Source organism: Rhea pennata, chromosome 9, assembly GCF_028389875.1.
Source record: "Rhea pennata isolate bPtePen1 chromosome 9, bPtePen1.pri, whole genome shotgun sequence".
NCBI lineage: Eukaryota > Metazoa > Chordata > Aves > Rheiformes > Rheidae > Rhea > Rhea pennata.
In genome coordinates, this window is record NC_084671.1 from 15,341,007 (window position 1) to 15,361,492 (window position 20,486).

Sequence of the window (20,486 nt, forward strand, 5' to 3'; positions counted from 1 at the left end):
ATCGATAGGTAAGCATAACTGTGTTATAGTTTGGTTGCACTTAGCCATTTAGAAATAAAAATCTGAATAAATACACTGGGCCTGTGGTTGAATTTAAATAAAATGTCATTTTGCAGGTTAAATATTTTCCTTAGTTATTCTAGGTCAGAACTGGGCAGTTAAGTATCTATTTTATATTGACTATAATTATGTGCTCATTAATTGGGCAACCTTGGAAGGGAAGAGACCAGAGCTCAGGCAGTGTGTGTTGTCATCAGCATTTGTTCACAGATCACCCGACCCTTTTCCCAAAATAGAGACAAAATTCGTATGACAGGAAAGGGTAGCAGCACTTTCCTTTTCCCAAGGATCCACTTGATGTATTAAAATAAAAGAATAATTGTAAATAACACTGCAGTCTTTCCTAATGTGAGTTATCGTAGAATCATAAAATCAGTAAGGTTGGAAGGGACCTCTGGAGATCATCTAGTCCAACCTCCCCACTCAGCAGGGTCACCTAGAGCCTGTTAGACAGGCCTTGAAGATCTCCAGAGAAGGAGACTCCACAACCTCTCTGGGCAACCTGTTCCAGGGCTCTGTCACTCTCACAGGGAAGAAATTCCCCCTCACATTGAGGCAGAACTTCCTGTGGTTCAGTTTCTGCCCATTGCCTCTTGTCCTGTCGCATGGGACAACTGGAAAGAGTTTGTCCCCGTCCCCTTGACACCCTCCCTTCAGGTACTTGTACACATTGATAAGATTCCCCCTCAGTCTTCTCTTCCCCAGGCTGAAGAGGCCCAGCTCTTGCAGCCATTATCAGGTGCCTGTTGTTTGGAATTTAAATCTACATTCATCTTCCATTTGTAATTCGACTGATCAAATCCATCTCTGTATTTCTACTTTTCTGAAGGAGAAGAAAGATGGTTAGGTGATCAGAATAGCTCAATGTTTTTAGGTGACTGGGCAGATCAGTGTGAAATTAGGAGAAGGTGGAGCAAGTCCTTGAGAAGATTTTAAGGTATTTTTTGAGAAGTGCTGCTTCTGAAATGGTATTGTTCATGTAGCTAGCTTATGCACACATTTTTCTTTCAGGTTTGTTAAAGGAAATGTAACTTAGTCTCTGTGGAAAATGTATTCAATACAGTACAATATTTAATCAAAACTCCTGATACTCTGTAAGCCAAATTTTCATGTGTTTTTCTTTTGAAGGAATGTGTACATCTGCTGAAAAATAGATTCAGGTACAACAACTTTGTATTTTTCATTCTTGCATCTTTAAAACAAATAAAAAGCAATGCTTTGTTAGAGCTTACCTTTCATTGGCCAATATTGGACCGTTTTTTCTGTTTGTGGCATTTCACTCTAGTAACATTTCTAGTAACATTTAAAATAGTTGCAATAACCTAAGCTCTAGAAACAAACTGGTACCACTTTCATACACACAAGCTAAGATTATTTTCTGATCATCTTTCCTGAACTATCTTCTAAATTGTCCTTTTGTAAAAGTCCAACTAGAGTAGCCAATAATGGCTTCACAAAATTAAGATTTCAGTTTTGTTTTGTCGGATGGATGAGCTTCATTTGCTTTTAGCTGAGAATATGGATAATCATAACTAAAAATGATTGAGAAGATCAGCACACCTCAGTTTTCCAAATGAAAAGCTCTGAAGTGTCATGGTTTACCCTGTTTTGCGGTATACAATCTCTAGTGTTGCAATTTTTTTCGCCCTGCTTGTTTTGTACCTAGTTCTACTCATAAGTAATCCAGATTAGCCAATTAAAGTACCTTTAAAAACCTATCTCGTTACGATTAGAAGAAGGGCTCTGTTATAAATAGTGTTGCCAGACAGTACTATAAGGTGATTTGGACATGTTTTAATCCTTTAAAACTTCACTTCAGTTCGTGGGCTGGGGTGGGGAGGGAGGGGAAGAAGTCTTTAGCAGGGACTAGACCTATTCTCTTTGCGAATTTTGTGAGTTTTGTGCAAGGAGTTCTTAACTAAATGCAAATGCCATTTTTCTGTTTTGCAATTCTGTGGCCTGCTCTTTGAAGTGATGAGGAAGTAAAAGCTCATTACACCTTAGGATGTGTGAAAGCCACCAGTAGCATGTGGAACGTGTTGTGGTCTCTCTTAGTTCATGTTAATATAAAGAAACAGCCGTGAAGCAAATTGTTCCTCAAAATTTTTTTATGTTTGGCCCATACGTTTTAATAGATAACCTCTTTCTTTGTGTAATTGTACTAAGCGTGGTATATTCTACATCCTTGTAAACCAACAAAGACTCCTGCAGTACTTTGAGAAAAAGTATATAAAACATGAGTGGTACCTGTGAGTTTGTCAAATAGCAGTGTAAGTAATTGAGATACACAACCAGAGCTTGTAAGTACAACCTCACTCTGCTTCTTGCTGTCCAAGATACCAGATGAGCTGATCCTTTTTCATAAGCTTAGACTTGAGAATAACTGGAAGATCAATACTAGATCATTATGATGACTGTGGTCATAACTTACTGCAAGGCTCCATTTCTCAATTTGTAGGTAGCATGACAGAAGAAAATTATGAGTATCCTGAGAATAGGAAAAAAAGAGTAGACGAAATTCTTAGCAAAGCAGTCCTGCTTTGATAGATTGAATGAGGCCTGCTGAAGGAAGGTTTTTCCACAGACAGATGGGAAGGAGGAATCAAGGAGCGCACTTTTTTTTTTTAACCAAAGTGAATGTTTCTGGTTCTTAGCAGCCTCAGTATATGTAATAATCTCTGCTTCTCAGTGCTGTGCTACCATCTGTTCCCTGTACACACCTCCCTCTTTCTGTGACTTGCTTTTCCTTCTGTGCTCTCAGCCTGTTAAATTTTCCATCCTTTGTAGTAGTCTGCTACTCTTTTACCATCTTTGCTAGGATATGCGTTCTAGACAAAATGAATTGTCATTACAACCCTTTTCTTCCTTCCCAGTATGTATAAACTATTCACCGTGTTTTTCTTTAGCACTGTCTTCTTTTTGCTCACCAGGTAGGCAGTCTATGACAGTTTCACTGCTCACTACTCCCTTCTCTGAGAGTCTGATTTCTGTTAAAGTAGAAGTTGATATTGGAAGTGTTGCCATTTTCTAGGCAAAATCACTTCAGGGGCTATGGAGCAGAGAAACCTTTGAAGATTCTCTAATTATCACTTACCTTTGCCCCCCCCCCCCTTTTTTTTTGTTGCTGCTGGGCATACCTGCAGACAGGAAATAGCATATTTTTTCTAGTTCTGCACCATCTAGTTATCAGCTGTAACTTTAGGGTTTAAACTTGAGCCTGAATATAAGAAGCCAACACTGCTAACAGTTGAAAAGGTGTAAATCAGGATTGGGTTTGGTGTTTCCACTTGAGGGAGTTGGGTAAGTGTTGCTGCACATTCTTCTGCTTGCTCAAGCTCTGCTACAACAGCTGTGCCCTCCCACCAATAAACTTGTTGGAAACTGGAAAAATTTGGGTCATTAAGAGATACCATTGTTCTTATGGTCTAATTTTATTGAGAGTTTTATGTGTATTGTTAAACCCTAGAGTTTTACATGTGTTGTTATGTGAATACCATTAGCAGCTTTCCTACAATTCAGATTATTAAAAGAGCTCCTGAGTTGCATCCCATTCACTGCTATTTCATACAATCAGATTTCAGAAATGTAATCAAGTTCTTTGCAAATTCTTTTCTGAAGAGCTTTGAGTTTTTTTTTCTTTTTTTTCTTTTGGCCACCACTGTTTATATTAAATTAATACTTCAGAATGTTTTAATGGCTGTGGAAATTAAAAGAATATTTGAAGCTTGAGTTTTCTTGAACAGTTTATTCCTTTTTGCTTAATGCCATTTTTACTTTTATTTTTTAATAATTTTCTCTCTTTTCTCAATGGTGACTCCAGTCACATTTGTTGCAGATATCAATCATAGTCATTTTCAGCGAAGTACTTCATTCCTTTTTTAAGAAGATTCTCCACTTTCTTTTTCACTGTCCCTATGCCAGGTCCAAATTTCTGGAATGCTGGTTAAAGTGGAAGAATAGGCATAACTTTTTAAGTTGTAAAATACGTTTGTGCAAAGTGTTATTTTTGTCACATGCAATCATCTGGAAGTTTATTGTTCAGTTCATTGTTACCTATGGGGAAAATAGCTTTGTCATACACTGGATACCTAATGTTACGCATACCACACCAGAAAGAATTGAACTATAAATAAAAAATAATTTTATAGTGTTTGGGGGGAATTTAGTGATGGTAAAGTGAATGAAAAGTGGATATTCTGGATGATATTCTAGAACTATTTAAAGTACTGCAGGATGAGAGAGTACTTGAGGGGAAAATATCCCTCTCTGCTTTGCCCAGTCGTCACAACTTTCCATAAATATTTCTTGGGTAGTGTGAGACACTGGTGCTAAGCTAGGATTAGCCCTTTTCATTTTATCAAGTACTTCTGCTATTATGTTATATTAGCTGAGGGATTTCTTACCGAGTCATTTATGCCTGGTATAGCCATTACATTAAGTCTTTCATTAGTATAAATTTGATGCTACTTCTCTGCAATTTCTCTGCAGTTTTTTTGTTTAATAAGCAGTAAGGTATTGCTGAAGAGATTGATTAAAAATATATAGGTGTACAAATAGCTTCTGAGTATTTCTATAAGATGAAATAAAGTTGTATGGATCACATTTCTAGTACAAATCTTAAATATAGGATTCTAGTCTTGCTACCAACTGCTGGCTATCTGTGTTGTCCTTCTGTAGAGCACATAAGGCAGAGCAGCTGTGGCCACTCTTCTGCCTGCTATCCTGCAAGTGCTTTTCTACATTTCATAAGCTATCAGATGACATCACTAATATTTTCCTTAATGGAGGATGCTGAAGACAACTGATACCCAACTCTTCCTAGTCACAGAGTTAGACAGGACCTTTCCCAGACAGGTGGCAAAGCTCACATTCTGCTTTATCATGTCCAAGCTGAACCATGTCTTATTGGGCAATGTGTCCATTTGTCAACAGGGATGGGTGCCGATCTTCTGACTACCATGCTGGTTCTGGTTTTCTGGTGCTGTGAAGAGTCTTGTTGTCTAATTTTCTGTTTCCAACATTAGTTTCAGTACCACTGGATTTAGTATCAAACTTGCTAAGACTTTAAAGAAGAAAATTCTGCCTACATTTTGGCTCCAAACTCTGTAATTGTTTGAGGTACCTGTCCATCCTGTTCTTTCTAAGAAACTTGTCTAACAGGAGCACATCTCAAATTCTAAGCTTGTTCTGCATCGATAAATTTTAAAGGGATTCGACCACAGTCCGTCTGCACAGAGTTGTTAGGCTTCTCCTAAATACAGCATTTCTTGGGACCCTTTCTTTTTGAACATTAGAACCTTTTAAGTCACAGCTCATTTGTTTCTTTGTTTGCTTTACTGGTATGCCAGAAGTCTCTCTGTAGAAAATATTCTTCTCCTTAATGCTATAGATGTCCCTGTCTCTTGTCAGCACTTATTTTGCTGCACATCTGATGAGAGAAATTGAATTACTCTGGAGAACAGCAGTAGCAGCAGCCTGAAGACAATACGTAGGATGAAGTAGAATTAAGCAGTAGTAAGCAATAGCTTCCCCTATAAATGCTGTTTTACAGCACTACATCAGTGGAAATATCTGATTCTTCCAATAGATGAGACCTGACTTTTGTAATAGAAAATTACCATCTTTTCTGACAGTTGGTGCAAAGAATTGCAGATATTTTAAAATATGTTGAACAGGCTGTAGCACAAGAGATTGCTTGTATTATCTAATGTTTTTCCATATTTACTTTCCTTTCACACACACAAAAAATTTCTTATGACAGAAATCCATGCTGCCATTCTTGTAATGTGCTTAGAACTTAGCACTTAAGATTTTTTTTCTTACATTTTAAAACAAGAAGGAGATGTGAAAGACTTAAAATCATTCCTGAGGTGAAATACAGTTCCTTATTGCGACAGTTAAGTTCACATTTGCATGATAGAGCTTTCCCAGTAGCCAATCTGAAAATACCTTTTGTATACTCAACTATCTCCTGCTCCCTATAAAAGATATATTGTTTTGACAGTGAATTCTTCAGTGAACAGAGCAGTGTACCATGTAAAACAAAGGTGTCTGGAGGTTTTCACAAGAGTAAGCTCCTCTCTGACACCCTTCTGAGAGGTAATGGATGAAGAAAGGTGAATGTTACTGACATTGATGTGACTGATGTCATTTACTACCTACTGCAGAAAATTCAGAACTGCAGTGATATGTGTTGTTTAAGAGCTTTTATAGAATAGAATAGATAAGGTTTTGCTCATAGGAGTCTGGCAAGGCCAGAAGGAAAGTGAAGTGTGGCCAATATCACAGGGAGAAAAAGTCACTGCAGGGAATTGAATTCTAGTCTTTTGAGTCTCAAAGTAAAAACTAAACCATCTGGCTAGCTGCACAGCAAAATGACCAGACTTCAGTGATAGGTTCATGTATTGTTTTGTTTTTTTGTGATTAGTAAGAAGAGTGAAATTAAGACAGACAGGTGCAAAAACGTATGTCTGTGTGTGCGTGCGAGAAATTAAGGAGAATATCTGATGCAGAGTCAGTAGAAACTCTTTTTTTCCTGTAATGCAGACTGCAGTGGGAATGGGAAGCTATTAAAATTCTGCCTTGTTTGCTACTTAGGTTATTTGTTGTTTAATTAGAACAGATAAAGAATTTGTGGGCAAACTTATATTTTAGTTGGAAAATATCACTAAGTCAAAAAGTAAAGAATTGCTTGTGATACAGCCGTTTGAATTCCTTTCAGTGAACTTATAGGTTAAAAATTACTAAAGGTCTTACCTACAATCTACACAATTGACCATGCTTAGGATGTTAGAAAACCTAGTCGTAGGCAGCATTCAGTGTGATCCTAAGAACTAGCACTACCTTCTCCCTTATCTTAGGTATCAGGCTTCTAGCTGTTCTGAAATGTGCATCTCGTCTGGGAAAAGAGACTAGGGAAAAAAGAAGTGTTTTTTGTCCTACCTGCAATGTCTCAAACTGTTTCATGCATCTAAATCATTCCTGTATTGCAATGATATTTTGGTATCTGTTTCCTGATAAGCAAATGGCTTGCTATGTTACCATTTTAAGATGAAACTGCTATTTATTCAGTTACACAAATTTCAGCTGTTAACCAGAATTATAATATGAACATACACACTTGTACAAATTAACTGCAAGTATGTGCACACACTATCTGAAATCCTGTTCAGATTATTTTTCATAAAAAGTGTCCATCTCTGAGGGTTTACAGTCTAAATAATTAAGACCAGCTGCTGTGAGGAAGTACAGTAAAATGAAGTGACTTACCCAAGACAACAGTGTAACAGTAGCAAGGCAGAAATACAGTGTATTCTCTCTGCATCTGAACCCTTCCTCTAAGACATATTAGGTTCTAAAAATTGTCATTTTCTCACTTACCTCTTAGAGCAGCATCCTGTCATCTTGATTTTATTTTTATTATTAGTGATAACATCAGTAGTAGTGGGAATGTTTTTGGTTTTCTTCTCAACTTCGTCAGTCTGGATTAGTGCTGCTATAAATTACTTCCTGTGGGCTTTATTTGTACAAAGGCATTTGATGGTATTTTGAAAACTAAGGTACTATCTTAGAAACTACTAGCTTTTGGTTTTGAAGGACTGAAGTCAGGGCAACTGAACGAACTGTTCTTTTTGCCATAATCTGGATAAGGTGAATTATAACTGTTATTACTAGGACATTAAATTTATAGTTGCTGAATAAAATGATACACCAGAAACTGGTCCATGGCATACTCTTCTATAATTAGATATTTTCTTTCTTTTCTTTTCTTTTGTTTTTTTTTTTTTTTTTTTTTTTGGGTTTTTTTTTTTGTTCCTCTCTGGTTAATTACAAGTCTTGGAGGTCATTGTCTGATGACTCTGTAGGAAAAAAGTACTTTAGAATGTGATGTTGTCAATCATTCATGGTACCTAACATGACTGTTAAAGCAACCTTAGTTTAGACATTTCCTTGAGATTTTTGCATTTTAAAGCCCTCTTTCAGTCTGACATTTCCTGAGTAAATGTGATGCCCACAGGGAATGAGGGGTGCAGCTAGGAAGAACAGCAAAAATGGATCCAGTTGAGCAGCCGCTTGTTGCACACACCCAGGCTCTCCCAATGTTGACTTGTTATAATCTTGCATCACGTGGTCTCCTGGAGAAGGTGGTGGCTGTAGAGCGGTTCTTTAACTAGAAAGCTTTTAGAAGTAGATCTGCTGATCCTGAAGCCCAAGCTAGTCAGCTGAAGGAAAATTTACTTGTTTTGAGTTCATGTTTTATGCTGACAGCATGTAAGTACCTCCTTTCAGGAAATGTTTTTCCTGAAGAAGCTCTTACTGTTTTACTGTCTATCCTTGTATCTAAAATCAAATGCGTTTAGCATAGTTTTATTAGTACACAGGGCTGCTTAAGAACACAATCCGTTTTTCCAGGATTAGCACTGTACGTAATTATGTAAAAAAGAGTTTGAATGTCTAATGCCGTTTACAGATGCATTGAGACTCGTGCCAGAATTCTGCTTTTTTATCTTTTCTTAAGATCCCATGGGAACATTGTTGTATTCAGAAGATGTTTTGTATATTTTCCACGTTGTAGGACTAAATTCTTTATCTGATTAAAATCTAAAATACCTATTCAGTGCTGTTTTTTCAGTCTCTTAACTCTCACTTTTTAAAATACATAATTCTTCATGATAAACATGTTAACATGTTAAAGAGTATATGTTCTGGCATTTTCTTTTTTCATGAGGTAAAACGCATCTATATCAGTCTTTTTATTACTATGAAAATGATAATTGTAAGCTAAATAGGTTTAATTAGAAAAAAGTTACTGTAAAATACAGTTTGAAAAATATGAAGCTTTTAATGAATACTTTGCTATGTTTTTGCTTTGTCTCATCACAGTTCTTTCAAATGCTATTTCAGTTAATGTTGATAAATGTGAAAGTTAGATTTTTTTTTAATGACAAAAGATAGTGCTTAATAGGTACTGTCTTGAAAGTTTTTCTTGCATTAGAAAGCAACAACAAATGTTTATTTTCTTAGGTTTTCAAAATTTGTGTGAATAATATAATAGCTGAAATTCAGGGAAAATTAATAGCAGCATTTCCCTTTCTTACAGAATACAGTCGTTTTGAAGCTAAAATACATGATCTACGAGAACAGATGATGAACAGTAGTATTAGTTCAGGATCAGGATCTTTGCGAACCAACCAGAAGAGATCCCTATATGTCAGGTAGTAATCTTTTTTGCCGTGTTGTGTGTTTGTGTGCTTTCCAATAGACTGCATATTTCCTGTATTTGAGTTTTTAAACGCTTACTGAACTTCATAAGTTAATATCTATATGATGGGAATATATTGAAAAATAAGCTTAATTTGGTTTATGATTAAGCTAATATAGCTGGAAAAGAAGTCATATACCTGAGAGCCCTGTATGAACTTTGAAGAGCTGTGCTATTACTTGTTTTTTGTCCTGTCTCTCGGTAATAATAACAACACTTCAGCAAAATGTTTATTATTTTTAAGTCAGAGTAAATGAAGTATTCAGTTTGTGTCTTTGTCTTCATATTCGACGCTTTGTTCAGCTCATCAGTTCACATTTATAATCTTTACTTAGTTGCACTTTGGATTTCCAGTTTTTCCTTCAACTTGATTTAGTTGCGTTTCCAGCTTGTATTAAGAAATATTATTTCTGTAACTGATAATGTTTTGTTATGGCATAATTTCCATGACAACCAAGAGAGCAAATGCATTGAAAAGGAAAGACTGTTTAATAATTTCTCATTAATTTATTCATACAGAATTAAGCATAAAGGAGGCTAGAAAGAAGCAGAACTATAAAAGAGCATGAAGCAATTGAAAAAAAAAATAGCTTCCCCAGAAATTTGTGACATGATGTAGCTCATTAATATGCAACCTAACTCCTATATCGGTTATCATGTACTAATAATGGATAATATTTGAAGTATGGAGTGTGAATAAAAGGATTACATTTTTAAAAACAGATTTTTTTTTGAGTTATATTGTTAGTAATGAATATGTTAAGTATATATTTTTGTGCTTCAGTAACACATTTCTATTGAGTAATGACATTTAAAGGGGGTTAAAATGACTTTTCTTGAATATCATTAATGTAAAGTGAGCAAAATACCAACTAATCACAGCATTTAACACATACAGAAAAAAAGTGAGTCATTTACTCCTAGTTTAGTTCCCTAACCTACTCACCTTGGGGTTGGGTAAGGACCAGTACTGGCCTCATGGAGGAGGCTAGACCATGATAGCAGTGGAGGTAAGACCTCAGCAGTGCTGGTATTAGTTTGATTTAAAAATTTGTAGAACCTCACTGCCTTAACTGCTAAAATCTTGGGCTGAGATGCTATTGACTTTTCCTGTTGAGAGAGCTGCTTCAAACAGCTCCTGTCTCCCAGCTCTGCATTGAGACTGTTTACAGGGCCAGGCAGTGAAACGAATCAGAAATCTGAGCCAGATTAAATATGTGTAATGTATTTCTGTGCAGCTATGCAAGCAAGGCCTCTCCTGCAAGAGGGGCAGCCCCAGGTGCAAAGGAACTGCTTTTACTGGTATTGCCATCAAAAGAAATGCTGGTGAAAATTTAGTCTTACTGTGAAGAGAAAAACCTGCTCAAAGCATTGACTGTTTTTCAGTCTATTCTTCCCTTTTGTAACTCTTAAGTTTCTACTTTTCAGCTGATCAAACTTGGAAGAAAACAAATTTAAGTCTCATTCAATTTTTAAAAACATTTACTTTTTACTTCTGTAATATAAATATTCAGTGCAGCAGTTCAAGCTGAGGTTTTTTTGGTTTTTTGTTTTTTTTTAAGAAGTCAACAAAGGGATTTGAACTAGGAGAATTTTTAAGAATGTACTTAACACAGTATCTCCAGTTAATTGAAGAGTGAAGTGCTGTGATTTCACCATTATGCTTCCTATTTCCCAGCTTTCTTCCCAGATGCACATTCTTGACCTGCTTTGGGGTTTGTGCAGATCCAGAATAAACCAGTTTAGAAAACTGATATCAACCAACAAGATAGTGAGATGTTTCACAAAAATCACCTCCCACTGGTACGCTGTACAGCCACACAAACTCTACTGCTGGTACCAGGAAGTGTATCTTGTTGGTAGAATGGATGGTGGTAACATAACAGCTCAGATTTAGGTTGATTTAGGCAATGATGAGATTTCCGCCTTGAATCTTTTAGTCCTGATCACTTTAGTCCGCATCATATAACTAAGCCTAACAAATTTTAAATGCTTTTATTTTCCTTGTTTAGCTATAGCTTGACTATTTTCTAAACTGCATTCATGTTTACCCACTGATGTGGTAATTTAAGCTGCTGACGAGCTTTCTTGTGTTTATGTAGCTTTTGTTCACTGATTGTTGTTTGTATAAAAAGTGATTGAGGATGAGCTTTAGACTTTGCCAGTTGCAGAAAATACAGCTTTCTCCAGCCTATTGGCAGAAGCCACGTGGAGACCAGTGATTCCATTTTCCAAATCTCGAAACCTTTCTTGAAATAGGTTTTGCCAGAAGTTGAAAAGAAAATCTAAAATGCAAGAATTCCCTAGGCAAAGGACTTTCCCATGCATCCCTTTTCAGAGAATGCTGGTAGGTCTTTAGAGCTCTGCTCTTGTCACCATACCACTGGAAGGGCTGCCAGACACTAGTGGGCAAGTTGGTGGTCACAAAATGGGTTCACAGCTCTTCTATCTGATTTAGACCTCACTGAAATAAGAGGTTTTATGAGTCTTTGTACCTATTGAACGTAATAGTGACCCGAGTTATTCCTTATGCTAAGCCACTTTGGTGTGATCATTCTGTGTTTTTAATTTAGCCAATTTTAGTAACTAAAGATGCCCTTTCTGTAATACTTGTTTTTTTTTGATGTGCTTTAAACGATTTGAGTTATATAACATAATGCTGAATTGAATTTATTTTAAGTGGTAAATTCAACTGTAAAATGGTTATAGGCATTCAACTGCAATTGTAGAAAACCAGCTAAATAAAATACTCCTTGTCTGTGTAATAATCTGTGGTGATTTCCCAAAATCATGGTAGCAACAACAAATGAAATCAGATACATCACTGAGTCTCCACAACAGAAACATGACACCTTTTTAAAGTAGCCTGCTTATGAACTGTATTTTGGGGTGTTATATGTGATGTTATGGAAAAGACAGTTATGCTTCACTGAAGATACAATTTAAAGTAAAGTGGCAGATTTTTTCTTCTTAATTGCGTAGTTCTCAATATGTGATAAATAGCAATATAACAATTGTGCTTGGAGGACAATATAAATATGTCATCCCATTAGCAACTCTTAATTTGCACTTCTAATTCTATCTCTGTTGACTAATTAAGATGCACTAAGTTAATGTCCTTCTGATTGTTTTTTATAATTCTTTTGATCTTTATCCTAAGAGGAGAGACATTTTTTCATTGAATGTTTCCATTCTTGCATCTGAGCTCTGTTTATATGCGCTCTTCCTTCCTTCTGCTGCAAATTCATAAAGCACATAAAAGTGAGATTCAGTCATGGTATATCAAGTTTTCTGATGGTATATTGTCAGGGAGTAAATTTTTCCATATTTTATGTTGTTCTCTGTGTCAAATCTCAGTCTGGGCAATATGTTTAGTATTCCAGTATGAAAATTATGCTCACTTTTGCGTTTTTGTAACCAACATGACACAGTACAAATTTAAACAGTGATGCTGATTTCTGCTTGGATGAGAATATAAGGTGATGACATCTCCGAGTGGAAGAAACTTCACAGTCCTGAAATCATTAGGAAGTGTAACCAGATTCATTGAAAAATAAGGACTAGTATTACCAATGTGCCTGAAATGTACACTCACCTGTAGGAAGGGAACAACTGTGCAGCTCTACATTGTTCTGATACTTTGAACATCTAGTTTTAAACTACTTTCCCCAACAGTCCAGGCAGAGGAGAAACTCTTTTATAAATTGATCTGCTTTATTCTAATATGGTAGTATCATGTTCCACAAAACATGTCATAGGCATACTTCTGCTGTTGCAAGGAATCACTAGTTCCTTTGTTCGGCAGGAATACCTTAAAATAAGAAATGCTTCACAAAAACTTAATCAAAAATCTGTGATGCTGAAAGTAGTGAGTATGACCAGGTTAAAAAAAAAAATCTAGAAAATTTGGCAGTGTTAATATACAGCCATTAAATTCTTGATTTTAAAAAAAGCATTCATGAAGCTTGTTGATCTAACTTCAGTTTCGGTAGACACATAACTGGAGGCATCTGCTTACCTCTTCTCATGCAGTTTTGCTGCTGTGAGTAATACAGGGTGAAATTAAAGGAAAGGACTTGATGCTTTCTCTGAAATAATTTTTAGGACCTCTCATTTAAATTGAAATAGAACTTAATGATAGGGTGAATATTGTGGAGGAACATTCAAAGCAATGTTAATCTGGAATGCTGTATTTTTAATAAACTGGTGTTTGTGTTTATAACTTACATGAAATAAAGGTATTTGTGGTATTGCTGTTCTGCAATAACTCTCTATTCAGGGAGCTTATCAAATCCAGATATTTTAATACTTTTGTATAGATAAATATTTAGTCTTGGATATGAAATTAGTTCCCATTTGATGACTTTCCATGGATATGGAAAAAGCCATCTATATATAAGCAGCTGGAAGGAAAAAGGTTTTTGTTGATTATTTGTCACTTTGCTAATTTATCTGATTGTTACCAGTTTCTGGTGTTTCTGTAATTTTTAGCTGTGTAATTTTGTCACTACTGTGTGACATTGTAATTCGTATTTATCTGCTTTTACTTTTTACCCCTAGTAAAATTCATTTTCTTGCAGTGACCTCAACCGAGCAAATGTATTTGATGAAACTTCCTTTCATTTTGCAAAACCTGTGTAGCTGTTTATCTTGTTGGAAGAGCATATATTTCTGATATTAAGTGCTCTTTATCCTTTTGTCTCCTTCTGACATTTCACTCTTGTATAATTTTCTTATCTTCTCATGCAGTAAATACATGGAGTAATGCTTTTTGGCGCAAAGCAGTACTCTTACAAGTTTACATTGAAACTAATCTTAACAGCAGTGCTGGGAGAAATCATTGCTTGAATGGTAACAAAAAAACCTCATGAAATTATTAGTTTTCTTGATGCATTAAAGTAGTTCAGTAAAATGAGAATACCATGAAAAACTTTTGACACTTCTTGTGACCCCCAAAAGACATAGTATCACAACCAACTCCAATTCTGCAGTAGACTGTATGCTAACATGTAAGGATGAATTGATCTGCCTGAAAATGTTCAACTGTCTCAGTGTAAGTGTGTAATTTTTGTTGGTTATGAACAAATACAGTCTCAATCCAAAAGAATACACTCAGTGCTTTAGAAAGACAAAATTCACAATACTAAAATAGTTTGGTGCATACGTAGTCATGACTTGCAGGTGTAGGAGAAAAAGGTAGGTGGGACTAGTGTTTGGGAAGAAGAAATTAACCAAGCTTGGACAAGAAAGACACTGGTTCTGTCATTTTAATCATAGCGTAATGATCACAACTTCTCTAAGGTTGTGGTGGGCTTGGTATTAAGTCTCTAAATCTAGATAGTATATCATTTAGAAAGTGAGTCAGTGCCAAAGCTCACAGATGAAATAATGAGCCAAGGATTTTTTGGCCTGTGTTATATAGGCATTTTTCACTTTCAAATCTCTTTATGAACTTGTTTCAAAGATAAAGTAAGGCTCCTATATAAGATATAATTTTAGGAGCATCTCTTATGATTGCAAGATTTGGTTAAAAAAAGAAAAAATTTCCAGTCGTTGTTCATTTCCACGTCTTCTCTAAACTCTCCGTTGTGCTGGCACAAATGTGCTGTAGACCTCTTCGGGGAGCTGATCCAGATTTAAAATAACACAGTAGGGAGAAAACATTTAATTTTTTAACCCACACTGGTTCACCAGTATGCTGTACCATGTGCCCTTCCAGACAGTTGTGCCATCATAACTAAAAAGGAAACAGTAGAAGGCCAGAACGAATGTGGCTATGAACAGGAAACCTGCAAGAAACCAACCTTGCTTAGCAAGGTTGAGTGGTAATAAAAGTGTAGCCGTGCAGCTGGTGCTTAGATACTGCTGGTGCTCATTATATGGAAATAGAGCCTGACCTAAGGAAGTTATGAGATTCTCTAAGAAATGGTAGGGAATCTTCCAAAAGAATGCACTTAGGGCGCTCTGCAATTGCCTTCTGGTACCGTAGGGGCTAAGCTGTGCTCAGATCGTATTTCTGTGCTTTTTTTTCCTGCAACTCTGTGGGCATTGCGGTTGACTTCTGGTTTAAGTGGAAATAGTGGGGGGAGTTTATTATTTACTAAAATAATTCTAATTTATGATTTGATATAAACTGACAAATGCTACAGAATTTTTGACAGTAGTGAATACTTGAAATACCTTACTCCCCTTCTTCTCACCCCGCTGCCCTCCTCAGGCTCATGTGCAACTTTCTCTATGCAAATACACGTTGAAATTGCGGAAGGCATCTGTTCCTATTGACTTTCTGCAAAGTATTAGAGTTTGGCTCTTGGCCAAGTTTGTTCTTCTCATTTATTAAAACATACATTGTGTGTGTGTGTGTGTGTGTGTAAATATATATATATATATGTATATGCATACTAGAAAATACTATGTAGTCTCTATATATTATAGAGAGAGTATTCAGCGTATGTGTCTTAAACAACTGTCCAAATGATACAGCCACTTTTAAACAGGACAGCTTGCTTCAAATTTTGTATAATTGATACTCCCTTATTTTGTTCCTTTTTTGTATTTACTTTTTTCCTTTTCAACATAGAGCTCTCTTTGATTATGATAAAACTAAAGACAGCGGCCTCCCAAGTCAGGGACTGAACTTTAAATTTGGCGACATTCTGCATGTCATTAATGCTTCTGATGATGAATGGTGGCAGGCGCGGCAGGTAACTCCAGATGGCGAAAGTGATGAAATTGGAGTTATCCCAAGCAAACGCAGGTATGTAATGATATTTTTAATGAATTTGAAATGTTTGCTATTAAAGTTCTGATTGTATTAATACATACATTCCGTAAATATACGGCTTTGTTCTTTTTTTTTCTTTCTTTTTCTGTCCTTTTTTTTTTTTTTTTTTTTTTCTTTGGTCTTTGGGGTTTTTTTTAGCAAGTGGATGATGTGGTAATCTGTAGTGGGATTCTAACTAGCCCCATGTTAAAATCATTTTAAACCTCTGAAGTTGTGTGCTGAAGTACATAAAGGCAGTCTGAGTCTATTTTTCCATACTCAGTAAGCAAGTTATTGCTGGTACAGAAATGTAATATATGGGTTTAACAGTGTTACACCATTTTTGTGTGAAAAGATGCAACGTAAATTTTGTGTAATAGGATGTTGCTGATTGTGACTCTATAGTTGGGTGTGAGATTGTGTCAGAATTTTTCAGTTAAAGAAGAACTTGAAGAACTTTACCCCAAAATACCACCAAAACAGTTTTTAAAAATGCAGCATTGGACATATTATTTACATTTATCCTAATAGTTTGATAAAAGTTTTTGCTAGTGTGATCTTGTTGCCTGAATCCAGCCTCAAGAACCTGAGGTTTTCTCCCCTCCTACAATAGTGCAGTATGTCCACCTGGGGAAGGAATGCAAACTCATTCCCAAACATATTTAATCAGAATTTCTAGTGGGAAGACAAAGCTTACAGATGCAAACTATCTCACTCACATTTTGTTTTACATATGTGACCTACACCAAAATTATTGACCAGGATCACAATCCACAATCATAGATGGCAGGAATGCATTAGATGTCAACTGATAGTAAAAGTTTGCTGACACAGAAGTTAATAGTGGAACATAAAGCAAAAATTCCTTTCTTCTTGAAGTTAATGGCCAATTCCTGCTGTATTCTATTAGTTGTTATTCTTAAGGAGAATCTTAGGCAGACTCTAGTCATGACATTATCATGAAGTCTGTTACCTAAAAACTGGAAAACTATGGCAAGCCTTTCTCTGGCGAGAACAAGCAGAGACTAGCTGTTTGGATGCCATTACAAGGACCCAAATAAGGGATTATGTGAGCTGAATCTTAGTATCTACTTTTAACTCATAATTGAAGCTATGCACTTATTATGACCTTTTCTCTAGTACGTGGTTTTATTGATTTCATGCAATCGGCAAATACCCCACTATCTTTACAGTTCACCTCTTGAGAAATAAAAACCTGCTTTTCATCTGCTGTTAGCAGTTTGCCATTTTCTAAAGGTAACATCAGCAACAAAATCTGTACTACAAAAGGTACAGTGTATGCTTACATTGTCACAAGTAGCAGTCTGAGATTCATGCTGAAATTTTGCTAATGAACTTTCTTTTGTCTTTTTCTGGTAGAGTTGAGAAAAAAGAACGAGCTCGTTTAAAGACAGTGAAATTCAATTCCAAGACAAGAGGAGATAAAGGGGTGAGTTTATGAAGTGCTCATTACATCTGGTATTGTGAACGATAACATTTTTCATGGTTTGTATGTGGAGGCTCAGTTCCAGTTTTTAGTGAAAAGATTATTTAATTTCTGTTTGTCAGAATTTAATTATGAGAACTAAAGTGTATTTATTAAAGTGTAATTATGAGAACTAAACAGTAAACCATTACCGTAACACTGCAGGTTGTTTGGAAAATCAGATTGGAAATATATATTATCGTTAATAACATAACGTAATAAGAGCTATAAGTGTTAATCAAGTATCGAATAGTGCCATTGCCAGAAGCAATGAGCGCTTTGGGGTTGCTGTGATAAAAGGAGGTTTTAGGATGTACTCTGTTACTCAGACAGTATAAAGTAAATTCTTTATTACAATTACGGATGCAAAAGCATTAAAGATTCTCAGGTAAGGGCACAGGTCAGTGAAACTGTAAGCTAACTCTACTACCAACCTAAAAGTCTCCATCTTAAAGCAATTTTGCTATTTTTGGGGAGGAGATGAGTAGTAGTTGTGAATGTTTCTTTTCTTTATCTTCTTCACCACCGTACCCAGTATACACAAGTACTGATGTGGCTGTGCCCAGATCATATTAAGTAACCAATTCAGATGGAAAGATAACCCAGCTGAAACCAATCGGAGTTTTAACTTTAATTTTGTAGTCCAGTTTACTGCATGATGCGCAAACCCTGTCCCACAACATGCGATGGGGCAGTGTGAGAGAGTGATGAGAGAGTGGGGTAACAACTTAAGTGCCAACAGGAATGCCTGTACCCTAAATTGTAGCAATTTCATAATGGTAAAGCAGCCAAATTTTTGGATTTTAAGAGAGTGGGAGTTTTTTCTCGGTGATTTAGTCATTCTGAAATCTTATGAAAAAAATCACAACCTAATAGTTTCTATCAATAATATGTAGCTACTTATTCTAAGACTTAGATATGTGTATTTTAAACGTAAAAGCCTTCTGATGTAGCCTCTATTATTTTTAGTTTGAAATATGCTTTAAGCTCTTGAAGCTATTTCTTAAATAGACTTTTTTCAATAGTACAGTTGCTCTAACATTAATCACTACTGTAGATTCTAGAGATTTTTTTATCTTATTTCAGTTAATGTTTTCATAAATTTCAAAATCACAGCTTTATACAGATTATTATTATTATTATTAAAGCTTCAGTGCTTAATATTGATAGTGTAAAACTTTATACTTTAAAAGATACTGAGATTAATATATACATCCCTCTTTTACCTGGTAAAAACTTCAGTTTAATATATTAAATTATTTAAGTTTTTTTTATATATAAGTATTTGCTGAAAGAAAAACCAGTACTTTTAGTGATTTTTCTAAACAATTGCAATATTGCCTTGAGGATTCATTTGGATCACTTGCTTTTTGTTTTTTATGTATTAGTACATACATATTTTTATACTGCAGTGAAATACATTTATCAACTGGTGTGACAATTTAAGCTGATCATGTATATATTTTAAATTCACTGTTTAATTTTATAGGATGTAACCTTTTTGCATTTTACAAATTACTTTTTTTTACAGTGGTAAACTTGTGTGTTAACTGGCATGCCCAGTAGGTGAGAGTCACATGCAGGAAAATGCTTTAAATACCTTAGATAATTTCAACATTAAATAATTATTCAAATGTTTTGCTGTTCTTTGAAGGATAATTGCATGTTTCTGTACCTTGTCAACTAATGAACTGTGAACAGTTAACTATTTGGAGTAGCCTATTGACAACAGCAGCGTTAGTACATGGTCACTGTGTACTAACATAGCACCAAAAATGCATGGAATACAGAGTGGAAAAGCAACTACGCTTGCCATTGATGTACAACTGCAGTTCTTTTTCTTCAGTAACGCTTCATTTTGCAAACACGCTTATGCTATTCACAATCTTTTGCTTCAGCTGTAAATGTTTTAACATTATGATTTCCTCTTTAAAGTATTCTTCCAGTTTTTGTCATGCTGGTATCTTTCCCTGTAAGTTGTCTACAGCATACATGTTTTCATGGACTCTGTGCATTCCTATGTCTATATTTGATTGTACTCCATGGATATTATAAAATACCAACTATCAACAGTTCTTCAAAATTTCTACATTAAAACCTTAAAATATTGCCCTAAATATGTTAAATATTAAAATCCATGTTCCTTGCCTTTAAAGAATACTAAGGAACTGGAATGGTTATTGCTTTTTCTTGTTTTTTTTCCTTTCATATGCACATTTATCTCACTTGTGCTGCTTCTATTTTAATGTAGCTTATGATGCTTATTCATGATTTGCAGTGGACTAATGAAAAACTTAGTACAATTAATACGCATTTCCAACTAATAAGCAGTTTTCTTTAGCTTTTTATAATCTTAGTATCCTTTTAAAAAAAACTTTTGGCTAATCAGTACAACATTACTTCTAATTTCACTCTTTTTTTGTTTTGCAATGGAACTGACTCTGACCATTATACATGCAGTATATAAAATTAAATGTTATTTAAGTAAGTTTCACTATAGAGAAATTTAAAATGAAGAATTAGTGTTACAAAATATTTTGAAAACTAAGATGAATCTGTATAAGTTTTATGAGGTACAGTAAATTGCCATTTAATTCTCCAAATTGCCGAAACTTGCTACCTCAGTTAATCCATCCCATTTCAGCTTTGTTGCATTTGTCTCCTCTATTTTTTTGCCCAAACTGAGGTACTTGCCTTTATGGGACAGTTATACAGATGCAAGGCATTTATGTGTTGAAATTCATATTACAGGGTTTTTCAATATACTCAGCAAAAATCTTCTCCTTTAGGCATACTGCCTTGTTGCCTTTATTCTGTAGATTAGTGTAATGTTTATGGTTATGAGAAATGATTTGTAATGACATGTTGATTTCAGATAAAGAGGCTCAATAGGGCCATAACCCAAATCCTTGCCC

General features: G+C 35.4%; 1 protein-coding gene across 5 annotated transcripts in view; it reads left to right on the top strand.

The window, feature by feature from the left end:
• Positions 1-20,486, top strand: part of DLG1 (discs large MAGUK scaffold protein 1) — a 164,665-nt gene that overhangs the window by 125,201 nt on the left and 18,978 nt on the right. For all 5 annotated transcript variants that reach the window (XM_062582390.1, XM_062582391.1, XM_062582392.1 and 2 more), the window contains 3 exons: positions 9,161-9,275; positions 15,903-16,079; positions 17,466-17,535. In XM_062582390.1, the coding sequence (XP_062438374.1) occupies positions 9,161-9,275; positions 15,903-16,079; positions 17,466-17,535 (362 nt within the window). The remainder of the gene's footprint in view (positions 1-9,160; positions 9,276-15,902; positions 16,080-17,465; positions 17,536-20,486) is intronic.